At 35.8% G+C, this 20,774-nt stretch overlaps 1 protein-coding gene across 4 annotated transcripts in view; it reads right to left on the bottom strand.

Moving 5' to 3' along the window:
• The window catches only part of LOC112684405, an 88,820-nt gene that overhangs the window by 6,606 nt on the left and 61,440 nt on the right, over positions 1-20,774 (bottom strand). For all 4 annotated transcript variants that reach the window (XM_025555925.1, XM_025555924.1, XM_025555923.1 and 1 more), the window contains exons 2-7: positions 14,431-14,678; positions 8,736-8,891; positions 8,504-8,575; positions 7,214-8,290; positions 6,855-7,112; positions 5,832-6,360 (exon numbers count right to left, since the gene is read on the bottom strand). In XM_025555925.1, coding sequence (XP_025411710.1) covers positions 5,832-6,360; positions 6,855-7,112; positions 7,214-8,290; positions 8,504-8,575; positions 8,736-8,891; positions 14,431-14,619 — 2,281 coding nt within the window. In that variant the 5' untranslated portion in view covers positions 14,620-14,678. The remainder of the gene's footprint in view (positions 1-5,831; positions 6,361-6,854; positions 7,113-7,213; positions 8,291-8,503; positions 8,576-8,735; positions 8,892-14,430; positions 14,679-20,774) is intronic.

The raw sequence follows: 20,774 nt of genomic DNA on the forward strand, positions 1-20,774 counted from the left end.
TACTACTACTACTACTACTACTACTACTACTACTACTACTACTACTAAATGAAAATGCTATTATTATTGTAGTTATATGGGCAAGGGCGTATACACAACACAACATTATAACGTGCGGAAATACAATGTTCATTATATATAGAACAAAGCAATTGTGCATATTGGCAATACGTTTTTTTTATACGATTGTATTTTTATTATTTATTGTTGTACGTTTACGAGAATATAGTGTTTAAGACCGCAGAAGAAAATGTGCAATTTTCCCGGAAAATCTAATAAATTCGTAGAGCGAAACAATTATTTGCAACTAAATGATAGTTCCGATTCAGTGTTTGTATTACAGGTGTACAGGTATACAGTCCTAGAATGTAGAATATAATTTCCTAGCTGGTTTATGTTTGAATTATAATACGATTGAACAATAATATGTTATCTGATACATTGGTCGTGTAACCGACTGGTTTAAAAATGCTTTTAGTACATTTTTAATTTCAGTATTATTATTGTTAAATATATATCTTCAACATCTTCAAGAGGGTTCAATATCTTCATATTTCATTCCACACCACGCGGTCTATGGACCTTTGAACGCTAATTCAAAGATTCGCGTGGTATTTGACGCGTCTGCGAAATGTTACAATAGTATGTCTCTCAACCAGTGTCTATTCCCAAGTCCGAAGTTACAATGTGATGTAATCATCGTGTTAACCTTGTACCGAATTCACTGCTATTCTATTACGGCCGACATTAATAAAATGTATCAATAGATTTTGGTATCCCTTAATCACTAAGTGTATCAATATATGCTATGGCGATCGTGCGCTGTAGAAAAGCTATAGACATATGATCTGAACACGATCACATATGGAGTGAACTGTTCGCCTTATTTAGTAATCCGGGTTCTCCATCATATTGCAGAACAATACTGTCATGCATTTCCATTAGTACGCGAAGCCCTTTTGTACTATATATATATGTAGACATCTGTGTCGGCGGAAATATAGTGGTGGAAGTACTCTCTCTGCATGAGCAGTTGATATGTGCGATGCGTGAATCAGGTATGGATCTTAAAAAATGGTCGAGTAATAGTACCGAGATTTTGAATAAGATGTCGCCTGAAGATTTGGTAGGTGGACCTTTATCGTTCGAATTATCATCCAAATTAGAAACCAAAGTCTTAGGTATGCAATGGTCTCCGCGTGACGATACCATTACGTAAAATTGTCGAGCACCCGTAGCAATTGTTTATATAGAACGAGGCATGTTATCGCTCATCGCACTCATGTTTGACACTCTTTGGTTATTATCACCCGTGACTTTTTTCGCCAAGCACCTAATGCAGCGGCTATGATCGGTCCGCTGGCAGTTCATGGGATGAGATAGTGCTATCGGTGATAGCGCTTTTTTGGAAAAGGCTTATGGATGAATTACCAGTATTACAACAAGTAGCCATTCCTTGGTTTTTCGGTACCTTATATAGCTTCTGCGATTCTTCCTCTGTTGAATATGCGGCTGTGGTGTATGTGAGACTAGTGGATACGTTGGTTTCACTGTTGGGTGTGAAGACAAAATTGGCACTAATAAAGACGTCGATGATTTCACGTTTAGAATTGTGTGCGGCTCTATTATTAGTGAGGTTGAAATCAACCATGTCCCTAAAGTTGGATGTGGTCAATGTATACGCGTGGTCGGACTCTACTACTGTACTGAACTGGCTGAAGGTTCCCCATGAAGTCTAAAATGTTTGTGTTCAATCGTATTCATAAAATTATTGCTGCCTAATTGTGCTTGGAACTACATCCCTACGACACTCAACCCCGCTGATTGTTGTTCATGAAGAATCATGCTGTCCAAAATAGTAAACCATGAGTTGTATTTCCAAGGTCCACCCGTATTGTATTGTATGAAGATAGTTGGGAAAGAAACATACAACTCATACCTATCAAAAAACTGCCAGAAGTTAGGCACTGCAGTCATGTGGCATTGATTGTCCAAGAGAAACTAACCGAATGACATGTCAGATTTTCTTCCTACCCGCGATTACTTTGTGTTACGGTCTGGATGCGCCTGGTTTGCTGATGGGCGTCGAAGGAAGAATCTCCAATGTGGGTATTTATCTAGGAGCGAGCTTGATCAAGCCGCAATAATATTGGCCTATGGTTCTCAATACTTTTTCTTTCCTATAGTGCGCCACGAGATGAAACGAGGACATCCAGTCTCGGCCCATCTTATAGCCTGTTTATGTTCATTCATCGATGCACAGGACGTCATACGTCATGGGTAGGCGTCTTTCACGATCGAATCTTCCTGAGGACCAAAAATACCAGATTATATTGTCTAAATAATCGCATTTGTCCTTATTAATAATCAGTCACTGGCACAAAATGATTGGTCACAGTGGTCCTCGAATAATTTCTTGTCTCGTCAGTCGTCAATTCTGGATCTTACCCTTTCGCACTTTTATTCGTACAGTGTATAGTTGATGTGTAAAATGCGTTCGTCCGTGTGCTTTGACCATTCAGCCGATGATGGAAGATTTGCCATTCACACGTGTCACTCAGGCTCGTTCGTTTTTACGAGTTGCCATTGATTATGCTGGTTCGCTATCAATGAAGGAGAACCGCCTCCGAAAGACGCGCGTATACAAGGTGTACGTGGTAGTTTTCGTTTGCTTTGAAGTACGAGCTATATACTTAGAGTTAGTATGGGATGTAAGCACAAATGCCTTCATTGCGGCCTTGAATCAATTTGTGACACGTCGGTGGTTGCCTTCTGTTATCTTCACTGATTGTGGCACAAAATTCGTAGGCGTGTCCAACAAATTACCAGATCTGGTGAACGATCCCTCTTGCCATAATCAGATTACTGGTAGTACTTATTGCACTTGGCATTTTAATCCCTCCGCAGCTCTTCATCTTGGTGGGCTGTGGGAAGCGCCCGTTAAGTATATAAAGTCATTAATGACTTGAACCATAGGAGAGCATACGTTCACCATGGAAGAATTCAAAACAATCCTGTGCAGAGTAGAAGCTATACTAAACTCCCGACCACTCACTCCCTCTTCCTTGGATCCCACCAACTTTGAATATTTAACGCCGGGTCATTTTCTCATCGGTGCCAGAATCATATATTGAGATGGATTCGCGGCCGCTCTTCTGCCGCTGGAATTTAGTGACTCAATGCGCACAGTCCTTTTAGTGAAGATGGCGCGATGTATATCTACAAACCCTCCAAACCCGCACTCGATGGACTGCAAATGTTCCGAACATAGCCGAGGGAAACTTAGTGGTCATAAAAGATTCGCAATCTCCGTCGTTGCAGTGGCGAATGTGGCCCGTGTATGGGAGGTTATACCAGGTGTTGACAAAGAGGTACGTGTCGTCCGTCTTCGGACCATCATAGGCACTCTAACCCGTCCAGGGATTAAAATTGTCAAGTTGCTCGTTAATTATTAATTTTCTATAATACCACATCGTTTAAGGACAGTACGTTATACCCGTTCATAATCACCTTACCACATTCAGCTATAGGTATGTCACCCCTAGTATTGCAACCAAGTATTCGAGTAAAGGAGCTTTTATGATATAGTGACCGATTTATTGGAGCCAAATTTTAATTTTATATATTATCATATAGTCGATTTATATTATTATCGTATGTATTATTTTTTTTTTATTCACTTCAAGCGATTGCCTTATGCCAATCCTATTATTTTCGTTTTGGATGTATTTTTATTTTATTTTGTTTGTAATTTTTTACAATCATTGTTATTTTCATGTTATGAGCCTTTGGCAGTTGGATCTATGTTTTATTTTTGTTCAATTTTATTTTGTTTGATTAGCTATATTTTTTTATTTTGTAATTTTTTCTTTTGTATTATAAGCAATTGTTATTATCATCAACATTTTTCCAATCTTGTACAAATAGTAAGACGTGCTTGTCTTCCAAGGGATAGAATGTTAAATATAAATTGTGTACATAAAAGGCTTATAGGTCGCCGATGATTATATTATCGAATGTTCGATCGGGCGATCGTAACTGTCTTTTATCGTCGCGATAAGACCGAGCCAACACACATAAGTAAATTCGGTGCTGGCGAGTCGATGTGGCAGTCGTTGAGTGTGTGGTTTAGTGGATTTTTGACGTTGTGTCCGTCGTTCGTCCGCGTCTGTGTTCGCCATTCTAAGAGCATAATTTCCAGAACGTTCCACTTAGCACATTCTGTACAGTCTTCCGTTCATCGCTGATGGAAAGCTTAACGATTTGGTGTTCGTCGCACGTGACTTTAGCGCGGTTGCGTAAGCGCAACCATACGAACACCAGATCGTTCGAGGTAACAGCGTATCTGTAGCAGTATTATTTTTATTATATTTATATTCACCACCGCGGTACTTGTGTTTTGTTACCATTTTTTCTAGTTTTATAATATTATTAAAGTTCAAAATATTTTTACGTATTTATTATTATTGATCTATTGTGTGCGTGGCGCTGTTATATTATTATTTGCCGTTACTAATTTTTTATTATATTCTTATCATACATTTTGAATTATAGTATATAGTATATGTATTATAAATCACGTATAGTTTTTGTGTTTGTCACCCCTTTCCCGAAGGTTCGATTGTGATAGCGACGGATGACGCTGTTAAATAAAATCACAATTAAATATACGCCGTCCATTCGATACTCAGGTCGAATGTTAGTTAGAAGGTGGTACCGTTGGTTATATTGGTGTTCTTTTTCATTTTATTAATACATAATATACTACTTATATATTCTTATATAAAAAGGTACGAATTTAAATGTGCTATTGATTATGAAATGTTATAAACTAGTATTAATTCGTCTTATCACCTATTCATGATGTAATAAATTAATTGCGGAGTTTTTTACGTATTTGCGGCACAATAATTTATTGAAAATTTTATTTGATTTTGATTGTATTAGTAAAATATTTTACTATTAATTATTCGAATAGGTACGTATTATTTTACTTGTGATATCCTTCTCCTATCTAGACTTGCATTAAAATGTAAATAGTAGCTGTATATATTATAATAAGCATGTGTATAAAATACGTGTTATGCGAAGCATTAAAGTTTACGAATATACAAGCGAGAAGCTGAAAGCTATTACGTATACCAATCCCGGATTATGAGGAAAGTTAATATGAACGCAGGACTGTAATTTCAGGAGTTTAAATACCGAATTGAGTCAAATGTCATTCTATATTGTGGTAAATGCGTTTTTATGAAAGATTTTACGTACGTTCCAATTTTTTTGATTTTTTTTCCTCTTCCACAGCAGCGCGATTACAGATAACATATTAACAAATGATACAACTACAAATCGATTGGGTTTACTTTTCGGTTCGAATTGGTTTTTTGTCCCTATTCAAAAAATACCGGGGGGGGGGATCGTTGATAAAAATTTTTTTTTAACAGAATAACGATTTGAAAATATCGTAGTATAATAGTTGAAATATTATACGTGATAATATTATTAGGATCAAATTTTGAAAATAATTGCATGTATGAATAATAATGATTTTATGGGTTCGAAAACTGTTATAAGTATTTTGGTTCGTTTCGATTAAACATGATCACATAAAACTCACGTGGCAGCTGGAAATCGTCGTGCGCTGTTCATTTTTATCCGTGTAGGATTGACTATAGAAAATTATCGGCTTACACATTTGTTTTTGCCCCGGGGGCGAATTAATCACCTTTTAATCCGGGATGGTCGTGCAAGATTTGAAAGCCGTACTAGGAAAATTGTTATGGGAAAAACACATACACACCATTAGTTGAAAATCGATTCTAAACGCGTACCTGTGGTCAACGGGTTCCCGTTGTTCTGGTACCAGACAGGTGAGGCCGTGCCATTGTACGAGTACCGATGTTTCCTGGGGTCAGCCGGGTCGAAACCCACGGCTGTCGTTTCACCTTCGGTGAAGTTCACTCGGGTTGAGAATCCGACCGCCTCCACCTGCTTCACCCTGTCGGCCACAGACCAGGACGCTCGTCTACAGTCTACCGGCGTAGATTCCGTTGAGGAGATCCTCACTTCGATGCCGTTGTCGGACGCGACGCCGCCACGGTCGTTGCTGTCGTCACCACCGTTCTGCTGCTGCTGTTGCTGATGCTGCTGACGTTTGAGTATGCTTTTCGGTTTGTTGCTGCCATCCCCTACGCCAACCGCTGTCTCGTCTTCCGTTGACATCGTCACCGTCGCCGCGACCGACGTGCATTCATTGCCGTTGTTATTTCCGTTGATCTGCGACAGCACGTCGTTGTGCACGTCATCGCCGAACCGATACTCGGGAAGTCCGTGGCTTTTCTCGGGCGGACGATTGTACCTACGAAAAGTGAACCACCAATGGTCAATGGATTAAAATAATGTATTTCTCCTTCTTTTCCTCTCATCGATAATTTGCACGCGGGTATCATGTTCCACGATCGCGTGGTACATTTTTCTTATGTCACATCAACCCTCGCACCTACTTCCGAATTTTTTTCAAACTCATCCAGATCCGAGTTTCAAAATTTAGAATTCTCCATGAGCTTCCTTTGCGAACTAATTTTATGAATTTCCAAATTCCTTTAAAACACTTGAGTGTCCTTTTATTTACAAGAATAATGATGAATACTTTGAGAGACTGGAGTAATGTTACTTCAGTCCCCATCAGGTGCGAGTAAGTCTGATTCTAGAACTGATCGCAGAATCATTTCCTGTAGTATACCACTATTGATTATCATCGAATAAACTGACGAAAATATATACTCTCAACACACGTGGTAGTACGAAAATGTGATGACGACTTGCAGGGTATTTTTATTTTGATGACTTACCTTTTTTTTCGGGCGATACAGTTGAGCAGGAACCGGCTTGTCCTCCATGTCTACGATGTTTATTTTTCCCGGAGTCGCGTCAAAATGCACCTCAGTCCTGCAAAACTCGACTTTTTTATTGACGTTCTTTTTGTCGATGCTCGGCTCTCTGTCGGCCATTTCGCTGACCACTGCTATGGAATGACGTTTTGGAATCTCATCTCCATCGGCTTTTTTGTCCGTTGACAGATCCATACCGACGGAAAGTCGTCTTGTGTACACCTAAGTAAAAATATCATAGTAAATATATCGAAATCTTTTTACGGGTTGAATGCTGGTCAAATATCTTCAAAAATACTATTATATATTTAGCAAATTTTAACCTGCTGTTGTTCTTTACAATCCCCGTCATCGTTGTCCTTGGATGTGGCGTCGTTGGGCTTGACTACGTCGAAATACGCACTCGATTTAGACCTCAGGCTGTTGATGGCCTCGAGTATCTTCCCTTTGGCCACCCCGGTGGTGTTGTACGCATACGCACTATTGTTGGAGTTATTGTTGATCTCTTTTGCGGAGTACTTCTTGACTAGATCGGCGATCGACTCGCGGTCCACCGAGGACTGACGGCTCGAGTTCGACAACCCGTTTTCCGTGGACCGGCATATTCCGCTGTCCGTCGACGAGTCTATCGCGTATGGATCCGTTGCCACGTGCTTATCGTTACCGCAGTGATCCGCTGCCGTCTGTACTTTCTCGAACCCGTATGATTTCCGCCGATTGTACCACTCCTCCGTCTTGGCCGAACCTCTGTAGTCCAAGCTCCGCGAGTCTCCGACCACCGCTGGCTTCACGTCCATTTCTATGCCATCGTCGTCCTTGCTACAGTCCTCGTCGTTTAAGTGCCGCAAACTGCTTTTGGTCTTCTTCAGACATTCCACCGTGATGAAAGTGGGCTTTTTCAATGGCGACGCGGGCTTGATCAACGACCCCTCATCCACCGTCGCCAAAGTGTCACCGTTGCTCGCCACATGCAGTTTCTTGCCTAGCACCTTTTTAAGCACGTCCTCCAGTTCGCCCGTGGACACTTTGCCGCGGCCGCCGTCAGCACCACCGTTTTTCAACTGCGCGAACTGCAAGGACCTCCGGAACCTGGAAGACCGGTCCAGAGGCTCGTCCGACTCATTGACATCGCTGCGTATCTCATCGTTAGAACAACTTTTCAGTCGGTTCAAGTTTGTCGAGACTGACCCGTCGTCGTCATTGCTCTCGCGCAGGCTACCTGCTACACTCGACGTTTCCGAGGTTGTATTGACCGAGTCGACAGCACTGTCTATCCTTGGCAACTGTGACGTAACGGTCTGCGGTCTACGAGTCGGCGGTCTTCTGGTGCTGATCGATCCGCTCCGACCTATGCTCGCTTTGTTCTTCTGCGAACTTACGTCCAAAGGACTGTAATCCAACTGAAAAATCAAATAACATAAGAGATCGTATATAAATTATTTGTTTCGATTTTACGTTTTCTATAGGATTTCTTTGTTGATGTAAAATATTCGATTCTACATATTTACAATTCTTGAGCGTTTATATTGTAATTTACGCTTTTAACAAATACAGTTTTTTTTTGCCAACACGATCTTATTTAATATAGTAATTATAAATATACATGTACATACACGCAAATGATCGAACTGATTGTCTTTTTTATCAAATATTGAAGACGGCCATTGGAATGCACTGGAACCAGTCTGTTGGAAAATCGCAACGGGTTTGGTAAATGTAATACGCATTATAATACAAGTATAATATAATAGGTGGACATTACCCTATTATATATTTATATTGTATTTAAACGATATTGCGGTGTCGAACCACGCGACGACCTAGAATCTCGTAAATTACACTTACGGTGGAATTGTGCCACGAACTGGTGGTACTTGTTTGAGATCTGATCACTTGGACAGAGCAGCCGTCAGTGTGAGCTTGAAACACTTCCAGTTGTTTGGTCTGTTTTGTCTCCTCTTTACTGCCATCGGCGAGATTCCTGGCGCGTCTATCCACCACCTATATTATGAACACACAATGCGCACGTATATTTTATTAGATAGATACTTTTTATTTCCTATGCAATTAAATCGAATTTAGCCATGGTTGATATTATATCATGATGTAATATTATGCATGAATAGTCTCGTAAACGGGTTTATTGTCGTTGAAGAACGATTTACTGTACAGAGGATCACGGACGAACGAGTAAATTACGCGTGGAAATAAAAACGGTGTTTTGGTTAATGAACCGGATGTTAAATATTTAGCTAACGAGGATTTTTGACCTTGAGATTTGATTTTTAGCTTTGGGTATTGTCGCACATTTGGCGAAAGCGAGTGGACCTAAGTGATTTTTCGCAAAACTTGATGTCGTTTTTTCTTGCATGACTAAGGTATATATAATAATATAATATAATACTTATATAATCTAATATAATATAATATAATATATATTCTTCGACGTAGTTATGTAGAAGTTTTACTCTTCACATTTCTACAGTAATTGGTTAATTGTACATGTTTTAACGTAAAAATTATTTTAGAAAATACATACGGCAATGACGTTTTTTGTACTAAGCGTTATAAGCATATATAATTAAAAGAACTTAATATAACAATCTTATTTTTAAAGCTGTTAGTAACCGAACGAAACAAGAAACTGTAATCGGTGAACTTAGTATTTTCTTTTTCCAATAAAAATTAAAGTGTGACGATAATTTAAAAATTTTATGTCGACCAATTAGTATAAAAATTATTTTAAACGATTCTTTTCTTAAGTGGTTTTCGAGAAAATTATTGTTATTCAGAAACCAGAAATCTGCCAAAAACTGTCACTAGAATTTAGATTTTGATTGAAACTGTTTTTCATAAGATAGCCAAAAGTGTAGCACGTGTCTTTAATACAACACAAATGATGTATTTCACTTATTTGTTTTATAAAATGCAGACATTTAGAACGTGATAGGTATGTTTAAGTAGTGAGTGAATGAGTAAATATCGATTTTATATCATCGTGCATTATTTGAAATGAAACTATTAAAAGTAACCTTTTACGAAGATCAAAACGCATGTAGCACAATGGAAACTTAAATATATTATAGAGGACATTATATTATTAATGTGTTCGCGCTCAACGAAATGTTTCATACCACAGCTGTTGTGCAATTGAAATCATCAGTATAATCATAGACGTATACTAAAAGCGCGCACAGTAAGTAGTACGAGCAGGGCTCCCACAAGGGGGGGGGGCTGATGGACCTTGAGTACAGGGGCCGGCTATTTTAAAAGCTCGTTGACCCGTTGAAGTTTATTTGTAATTTTTGAAATTTTAGTAGAAATACTTATTTTACATTAAATAATATTATAAAATAACTATATATACGAGTATATATATATTTAGTTAATTTGATAGTTCAAAATACGGATTAACCAATGATTACCTAGAAATTAATGGATTGACTTCGAAAATCAATTTTGACTATATTATTACTGAGTTCGCTAAGCTCAAAGCCCGCAAAATAAAATTTTAACTTAAAAATAATATATTAAATATAAATTAAAATATACTTGTTTTTTTTCTTTTTTAGTTTAAATAATATTGTAATAAGAAAATAAAATAGACATTATTAATGTTAAAATGCTGATGAATCTTGAATTTGAATTGGTATAATGAAAAAATAAATATTATTCCTAAAATTGTTATATACATATAAATAATAAATTGTTTTATAAAGGGCCCGGGCAAACATTCAGTATAGGGGCCCGAAATAGTATGTGGGGGCCCTGAGTACGAACATATAGAATTTAACATACTCACATTTGTAAACATATTATTTATTACAGAGTATTATAATTATGGTTGGTTGTGAGGCAATTATATTTAGAACACAATTAGGGTATTAATTTAATGATTGAACTCGATGATTAATTTGTTGAAAAATAATACTCGTAGACTTTTACAGCCGATCTCGCGTGAAATATTATGCAGAGTGTACCAGGAAAAATTCGACAAATGCTTTTGTACTATTTATTATTTTTAACTTTTTTTTTTTAATAAATATTTAGGGCCTTCGCTACTACAAAATTGCATTACTTTACATAGTTAAATATATTTATTTTAAATAAAAAGGCAGTAAAATACCACAGTAAAATTATTATTTATTTATTAATACAAATTTATTATTGTTTTTATATTAATATATGAAATAAATATCAAAATTTTTTAATTTCCATTTTACCAACATGTGGCCTTCTGCGTATAGTCTTTCGCATACCACTAGTGGTACGCGTACCACAGTTTGATAACCGCTCCTCTACACAATTATTATCGAAGGAAACCAATGTAAAGTGTATACTATACAAATTGTTAGAATTATAAATATTAAATGATAATCGGAATAATTAAACCTTTTTATCTAACTTTTTCAATAATAATGATACTGATAGAATTTTTTGTTTATGTTTGGATTAAATTTCAAATGCACAGAATATTTTGAATCACGTACATGATATCATGAAAAAATTAATTGTAATCAACAATTTTATCTTGATCAACAATCGTTACAATAGAATGTAGAATAATTGCACAATAATTTTAATTATTGAATTTAAATTTTCAAAAATTTTAAAAATTCATAATTAATCAATGTTTATATATAACCAAGTTATTTTAAAACCATATTTTTTCTAAAATTCTAAGTTTTTTTCAAACTATAGAATACAATTTAAAATGTTTATATTTGAGTTCTGAATATCAAAAATCTTTTTATACAATTTTTTTGTAACGTAGGACCTAAGTATTTATTTAAAAAAAAAAGATATTTTAAAATAATAAACAGAACTAGAGTTAGGTATTCCATTTGTCGAATCATTCTAAGATACCTTGTATTTTATAATATAATACGAAATCGATTAAATAGAAATATTGTATATTCATTTTTGCCAGCGTTCCATTTATGGAACTCGACTGGTTAATAAAATCAAAACACTTTAGGTTATTAGGAAATATGCATAGTAATTAATCAGTTCGTGGTGGTGTGTTAACTATTCATGTCCGCACAGTGTTTATTGATTTCGGCGAGGTTACATTTGTAATAAACTATGAAATTATTACTAATCTACTCGGATTACTCAAGAAAAAAATATTGTCATGAAATGATTATAAATAATATTACCGATTCGCCGTGAGTTGATAAAATTGTAATATAACCATAAGAATAAAATTGAAAACTCGACCGTGATCGAATTCGAAGATATACCTACTATAGGATTTTTTTAATTTTACAGGCGGTAATTTGTTGAAAAATTAAAGACCGCCTAGATCGAAATAATGTGTTGTGGTCAGACAGTTTAAATTCGGGCACATACCTGTATTGTATAGTACGAAAAAACGTGCTGTTTGCGACTAGTGACGCTGATCCGGTGTAAATAATATACTTAGTTCAAACTGCTATTTTTCTGAATTGAATGTGTGTATAAAAGTTGTAGAATGCGAAGAAAAGCAAAGCTTTTTTTCTTATTTAAACAACTGTTCGTTTCCATTGTATTTTAGCTTATGCGTTATAATGTGGTCTTATATATATTTTCCTGGTTGGGTTTTAAGCGGTATTTGTTAGTTACTATTGGATTTGTTCGCTGACCACACGCAATTCAGACCAGACCAACGTCGAAGGTACAGTAATTCAGACAATGAAATAAATAGTGTTGGAAGATTTCCTTATAAAAATACACTTGTTTCCGTTCCTAGTTCCTGCTGAAAAAAGAAACAAGTTACCATTCCTTGTTTTAGTTATAAATATAGAACGCATTCTCGTTTCTTTTAAGTTTTTTTTTTTATCCAAGCGGTTATCAATGATGTAATTCATTAGTAGTTGTTGGCTAATTTTTTAAATAAAAACTTTTCTTAATAGTTAATTGAACCCAGATTGAACTTTATAGGTGTCAACTTTTGATTTTTGCACATTTACAATAATTAATTTATGCGTAAGGAAAAACTAACAAAAACTGGCGGAAAAACAGATATTTTTAAGGAGTGCCAATTTTAACAAAATTGATTAGGCTTATTTACATCGTTTTTATCACATTTAGACAACCGTATAATCATATTAACCTTATATTACGTAGTATCTTGTATGTGTATCATAGATATTAGATAATAAAAACATGGTAGGACATAACGTCTTATCACCGGTAATCAATGATTCCAATTGAGGCCAAATAAGTGTATATATTTTACCATTGATTATAGAATTAACTATTATTATTTCATTACCAAGACTATAATTTAGTAGAATAAATTTAATATATTCTAGGAAATATTTTTATTAAAAAATAACATGAGTTTTTTTATTATTGTTAATTTTTTTTTGGGAACGTACATTTGTGATCAAGTTCCTCATGGATAAAAATTCTTTTCCATTTCTCGTTCTTATATTTGAAAAGAAACGCGTTCCTTTCCAACATTGCAATAGAATAATGTAATATTATTATTATTAGGGTTGAGATTTTAATACTCTAAAAAAATAGCAAAAAATGTATTGATGATAGTTTAAAAGTGATATTATAAAAATCATGTTACTAAACATATTTAATTATATATATTTAACATAATAATAATATAATAAGAACCTACTTATTTATTTAATATTTATATTTTATTTAACTTTCTTTAATTATGATCGACGTTGGACTCTTCCAAATAGAAAAATTTCTTTCGATTATTTTAATTTTATTTTTATTTTGATAAAATATGTACATGAGCCGATATGTTCGTATTTATTATTTTATCAATAAAGTAGATTACATACTAAACGTGCACGTTTTGAGTGAAAAAAACGCCTAATATTTAAGAATCAATAGATAAATTCTGAAAAATGTTCTAAAAACTTGAAAATGCCATAAAAACCGCAAAATATACCCTAAAAACGCATATAAAGTTAAATTTGTCTTAAAAAGCAAAAAATGCAAAATAAAAACTCCGTTAAACTAATCAGTATCACTTGAATCACATTTTCGGTTACTGGTATTTTTCCCGAATCGAAATTCCTAAATGAACTTTTTTTCCCAATGTTATTTTTTTCTGAAAGTCCATAAATTAGAAACCTTTTTTCCCGAAAATCTTTTTTGCATAATATATGTATATAAAAAATAATAATGAATTAATATAATTATTAATTAACATAGTAAATTATGCAGTGTTATGATTTAATAGGTATTTTAAAATCGATAAATTATATTTATAAAAATAAATAGTAAAATTAATAATATCATATTTATAAAACAATTTTAATTATATAGTTATAAAATATAATGTGTAGAAAAAGCTCCTCATAGTAACAATGTTTTTAATTTTTTTATTTCGGGAACAATAACAATCGGGAAAAAGGCGTTCGGAAAAAAAGATTTTGGATTTTGGATAAAATACCATTTGGGAAAGACGGCGGGTATCCACATTTTCTGCTTACGGACCTACGTATTGGAACATAAGAAAAAAAGATGTATTTGCATCAAAATCGCAACCCTAATTATCAGCATAAAGTCTTAGGTATGTTGGTACCTTTCCGTATTTGTGTTTGGTATTGGCTGTGTGATTGGTCCATTGGTCAGCTTCGACTCTGGCGTGCTCCAGGATTCCGGTCAACCTGTCTAGCCTCGACCATTCTTGGACGTGTCTTTTGATGCCATTGTCGCCGTTCGAAGGCTCCGAGCCTGTGGCTGAATTCCTTATCAGAGGGATCACCTCCATGTCGTGTAGCGCAACAAGCGCCCCGTGGCATCAATAAATGGCGCGAGAATGCGGCGAGTCTGCGAACAAAAAAACAATGATAGTTAGCGCGATCGAGCGATACGGCCGGTGGGTGCAAATAGGTACCCGCGAATGATATCATATAATACCATTGTCGCGATACCGGTTGAAAGCGTTTTCGATTTTACGCAATAGAACGCGTTTTCTCTGCGAATTATTGGAATCCGGAGTAAATAATTAATTGTTATACGAATGGACGGACATTTTACTATACAAAAATATAATTCGCGTTAACCTATGTTCTAGCGGTTTCGACCGTTGCGATGAAGATCTCGCTCTGAACGAATGACCCTGTTTAACAATAATAATAATAATTATATCTCGACTAATTGTCAATGCGCACGCGCGTGTAGAACACAAAAACAATATAATATCACGGCGTCGTTGGTTTGCGAATGATATGCAGTGTGTCCCGGTTCTTCACCGGACCGAGACCGCGTCGTGCAGATTGTATACTCTTTTGTACGCATTGTAAATATAATTGCACCGGCTTCAGTTGTACTTATCTTTATTATGATACGTAAGTATTTTATTTATTATTACTGGAATCGGATTGCAATTTTCGCCCGAACGCGCCTGGTGATTTATCGGCTTCGGTTTTTGCGCGCACCACGAGCGTTTTCTAACTTAACCTATAACGCGGTCGCCTTACACGCGGGACTGTCGCCGCAGATCGTGCGCGCGAACCGAAATGTGTAGTGAACCATTTCGACTGCGAGCTACGTAAGTAAAAAATCCTTTCAAAAGGTCGCAGTCGTCCACCTCCATCACTATCACGTGAGCCGTGGGGTCCGTGACCGGAATGAAACACGGTGTATTCTCTTTAGGTATTCACGTTAGTGTTTGTTATACTGGATGATTAGAATTACGTATTACAAAATAATTTAATATGTAAGAAATGCAGAAAATAATTATTTTAGATTCCACTATTTTCATGTTTTTGTTGCGATTCGCTTATTCGTATATGAAAAAATTGTTGTAACACGAACTCGTAATTATTTTGTATAATGTATATATCCAGTACAAAGATTTACCGTACGCTGATAATATTTACCTAGCATGTGTCAAGAAATATAACCGAAATCTGCATTAATTAATAGTTGTTAATTATTAATATTCAATTAAATAATTATATATATATAGGTTTTTTGGTGAAAATATTTTAAAAATAACTATATATTTTGCATAATAATGTTATGAAACGTTTGAAGATGTAAGAACTTGTACTGTATTTTCAATTTTTATAGAAATAATAAATCAAGTCCGAGTTAAAAAAAAAATTACACTGCGATAAGTAGTTAATTCATGTTGGACATTCTATATATAATATGTGGTATACGTATTCAAACGACAAATAATTTGGAAAGAGAAAAAAAATGTCATCTAATTACTTTGCGAGTAGCAGAAATAAAATGCGCGCATACGCGGGCGACGTATTTATAAATTTCTGTTTGTGTGGGAATATAAAAATATGTGCATCGGTTTTTCACTTCAACATTATAATAATATGCATATACGATAAAGCGACATTCTATATTATGTAATGTACATATTATTATCCGATATTAACGCGCGTCGACGAACGAGAACAATAATCTTTGATTTTTTTTTCGTTTTCGACGTTTAAAAATTGTAGTATACTTACTATATTATAACAGTTGAATTATTGGAATTCAATTTTCGATCGACAGTCGGTATGTAAATTGCAGCAAGTAAAAATTTAACATTATAGAATCTACGACAAAACCAATAAGATACATTATACAAGCTGCTGAAATTTACTGTACATATCAACGATATTACATAGGTACTATATAGTACGTAATGTGTAGCCATGTGTACCTATTGTACGTATATTGTTTAATTAATTATGTTATGTTGCGTCTTGCGTGTCTTGCGTTTATTACTACTTATTTTTGATTCATGTTTAAATTTGAATTTGAAATTGTTTGACACTATGAATTGTTTATTATTCTGACTAAATATTGTTGTACATTCCATCACGTTGAATATGAAATTCACATTAAATATGAAACTTTTAACTACTTCTACTGACATCTAACACTAATAAGTAGGTACTAACTAGTATTATCAAAAGTAAAGGAACCAATATTTAGTATGTTTCGTTAAAACTTTAAAATAAATTTGGATTTACCTTACCATTTTATATGCAAGACGCAACATAACATAAATAATTAAACAATATACGTACATAGGTACAAATAGGCATATATTACATACTATATAGAATATAAAACGAATTGCTACAGCTGGTATAACGTACCTTAAAGGTTTTGTCGCAGATCGTATGATGTTTTCTTGCCGCAGTTTACATATCGATTTTTAGAAAAAGGTTAATTTTGCCGCAGTTTACTATCTTCCGTCTTCGGATCGATGCGATGGCGTGCGCAGGTCATTAAATCTTATTAGGATTTTTTTTTTGTTTTGTTTTTTTTTTCTACTGGTTTCGATGCTGAATTTGGCTTGAAGACGACCAACTTGGGCACGGCTGTGAGGGGCGTATATCCAATTACTCTCGGACGAGATAGGTTAGATAGGTATAAGAGTGTGTTATTGTGATATTTGATTTTTTTTTTAAGGACTTCCAAATTACGCAACGAGTTCACTTTTATCGTCATAAGTCTCGTGCCATTTGTGTATATATATGTATATGTATTGTTAACGACTGGTTTAAGCGAGGTTTTATCTGCCCACACGCCACCCGGACTACTATTACTGTGGTACACACACTAACACACACACACACATTATATACGAAACAGGACGTACGGTTTGTTAACATCAATGTCGTACCTACTATGTGCACCGTGTGTGTAATTATATCCAGTGTATAATTTTTATGTGAGTTTACATGATAAATTTTCGATTTTCGCTTTTGATATACACATCACATACCTTTGGACCATGCGTTTTTACGAATGAATTAAATAATGTAATAATATTACGCTGACGCCTATACACTTAAACACAAATCGTTACATAATAATATCGAACGGTATTGTTAAAAATAAACGTATTCGCGTAGAGTTGTACTATAATACTGGTAGTGCACGCGCGAGAAGAAAGTGAAATGTAATGTTAACGAAATACGAAAAAAATAAAATAAAACAAACGTCAAAAATGTATTATTTCGAAGAAATAGTACATTATATGAACCGGAACTCTTGATAATTGTGTACAGACTGCGGTATAATGTACGCAACGCGATTGTTTGTTGTTTTCTACCGGAATACTGAAACTCCGTAACTACCCACCTATATAGGTAGTTAGTTTAACTGAAGTGTACCGTGTGACAATTATTTAAGTACGGTCAATTAGACCGAAGACACAAAAATCGAGTACTTGCGTTTCTCGTCCTGTTCATTGTTTTCCGAAGAGATCTCTAACCGCTTTATTATTTTATTTTCTTCCCCCGGTCAGACCACTGCGTCCATAGTTCTAGTATTCCTAAAACCTAAAATAACCGCCGCACGAAGCGCGACCGAATTGTGTTGGACGGCATCGAATGAGTCTCAGATTATTTTTGGTTCGTGCGAATCCAGTCCGGTAAATTTTTTAATACGTTTCAACAATCGAGTCCCATGTATTTTTATGACTAAACATGCTTACTGATCTCGCACGGCAGGCATGAGAAATGCGATGAAAAAGCGTTTGATAGTAGCAATTTCAGCGACTCCGCGTTGAAAATAAAAGCTATGAATGGCATTGCTATCGGGCCATCAAACATTTTACGTAATTGATTTACGAAGGACAGTGTCGTAAATACAAGTCGCAGTACAGCTACTTAGTACACGAGTACATTATGTGTTTGGAAAATTATTCAAAAAGACTAACTGACTGTCACGACATAATTAGACTTTTTTTTTTTTTTTAATTGGACCAAAAACATTGTTTAACGCTCGTTCATTATTCCTGTATGGGCTCATTATTGCTAACTGAAATGGGCAGATAAAATGCATTGTGCTTTGAAATCTATGTGCATTACAATTACGAGAACTTATTGCTTTCATATACGCGACTTTGGCAACTCGACGGTGTTTCGTGCGTTGTTCGAAAAATCTATGCGGGGCAGGATGTGTAACAGGTGTCCCACGAATACTTTGCTGAAAGGTTCACGACTCACCCGACTTGTAACTATACCGGGTGTACTTAAGGTGTCCAATTACCGCGTTACACCGTGTATTACCTATACGTACATTGCGTAAACGCTTCGGAGAACGCGTGAACCGGCCGCAACACTACATGGGTGATAGACGTGCGATTGGGAATTTATGAAACCGAACACCATGATACGCGCTTTTCAAGCACTCGACTCATTTGCCAGTGGTTCTCGAAATGTTACGACTACGGAACCTTTAGGAAACAGTGTTTCACGGAACCCCGACAACTGTGACCCTAATTGTTCGATCGAAAAACCAGTACTCCAGGAAACGTGTTTTAAAAATATAGCTCGTGATCATCTTTCGTTACGACTATTGCGACTCTCGACGTTCACACGAACCCGCTCTGGGGAAACCGCGCGTTCAGAGACTTTGTCGCGGGTCAGACGTGCGTATCGGTTTCCGGGCCTGATGGACTCGGCTTCGTGGACGATACTAACGGGGCAAACATTTCGCCTCAGACATCGATGGCTGGGCGATTATTATTATCGCATACCGCACACGCCTCTCCTCCACGACGGTACCCTAGTCACTGCAGAACGCGGTCGTACACTTTTTTACACGCGCGAACACAGAGTACCGAAGCTCCTGTGGGCGCGACTCGTCATCCCACTGCGTTCGCTGCACTCGTAGGCCTGAACAACGCCCGCGGGTCTTCTCGTCCACACTCGGTCGTTCACGTATAATGCACGTTTTGTGTACACACATATTTATCCATTTGCTCTGGAAACGCATTAAAAACCCGCGCTCGGACAAATCAATGTCCGATACGTTTTCGGAAAGTTAAACAAAATTTTATTTTTACAATCTTTAGTACGTTTACCGCTTATTTCGAACGATAATATTATGTGCACAGAGATGTTTATGTATCGGTTATTTATTGAACTAGCTTTTGTTATGTTTCGTAGTTTATGCATTAGCATCATAATTAAACAATTCAACGCGATTATCTACGACAGTGTCCACGAAATGTTTGCAATAGTACATAAGCATTTTAAATTACTTTTCAAACACTTGAGGATATAAAACTAACATTCGATAGTATTTTATACTTGAAAAGGTGGTAATTATTAAGTTTTCCTTTACTTGCTTGTTTGACAGTTAGAGTGCCCGACAACCAATAATACCTCGTTTTCATGTTGTTATACGCCAAGCCTTTGCGTGGCGTATACGACACTCGTTCTTCGGTAAAAATACTTATTTAAAAATTGTAATAACAATCACTATACGAACGTATAAAATCCAATTATTATCGTTAAACTCTGCTACGCACACGTAATGTTTACCGTTTTCTAGAAAAAGTCGCCTCCGTCGAAAAGTAAATAAGTAGTACGTTAACAGCTGCTAACAATAATTATACCACGTTAAACGGGTGGTGACCGGACGCATACGCATAATATGTTATTAATCATATATAATATAGATAACCTTAACTATACCTTAACGGTATGTCACGCGCTCGCACACCATAACGCGTAGAACGTTTTTTTTTATTTTTTTTTCGAAAAAGTCCTGCTCCTATGCGATAATGTAAAATACAGGTCTTATGGCGACGCAAGAAACGCGCACGAACACCGAGGATAGTTGTACCAAACTTTACGTATTGTATACATATAGACGTGCGTTGAATGTACGTGTCCGCCATCGCAATATTATTGTATTATACACGCGAACCTTCGTCACAATAACGATGTTATTTCACCGACTTTTGCGTAGAGTAGATTTTTACGATTATTACCGCTACGTGATTCGCAATTGAGTACTTTTTATATAATATAATACTTCACGATACGCCGCGGATATCCGATGTATATTATGAACGCATTCGCTCAGACTGTTGCTTGTATCCATATCGGAAACGGAAAAAGTTACTGCATTTCCAAGGATGATATCAAAATTAATATTATATATTTT

This window comes from Sipha flava, unplaced genomic scaffold, assembly GCF_003268045.1.
Source record: "Sipha flava isolate LNK unplaced genomic scaffold, YSA_version1 249_pilon_pilon, whole genome shotgun sequence".
NCBI classification, from domain to species: Eukaryota; Metazoa; Arthropoda; class Insecta; order Hemiptera; family Aphididae; genus Sipha; species Sipha flava.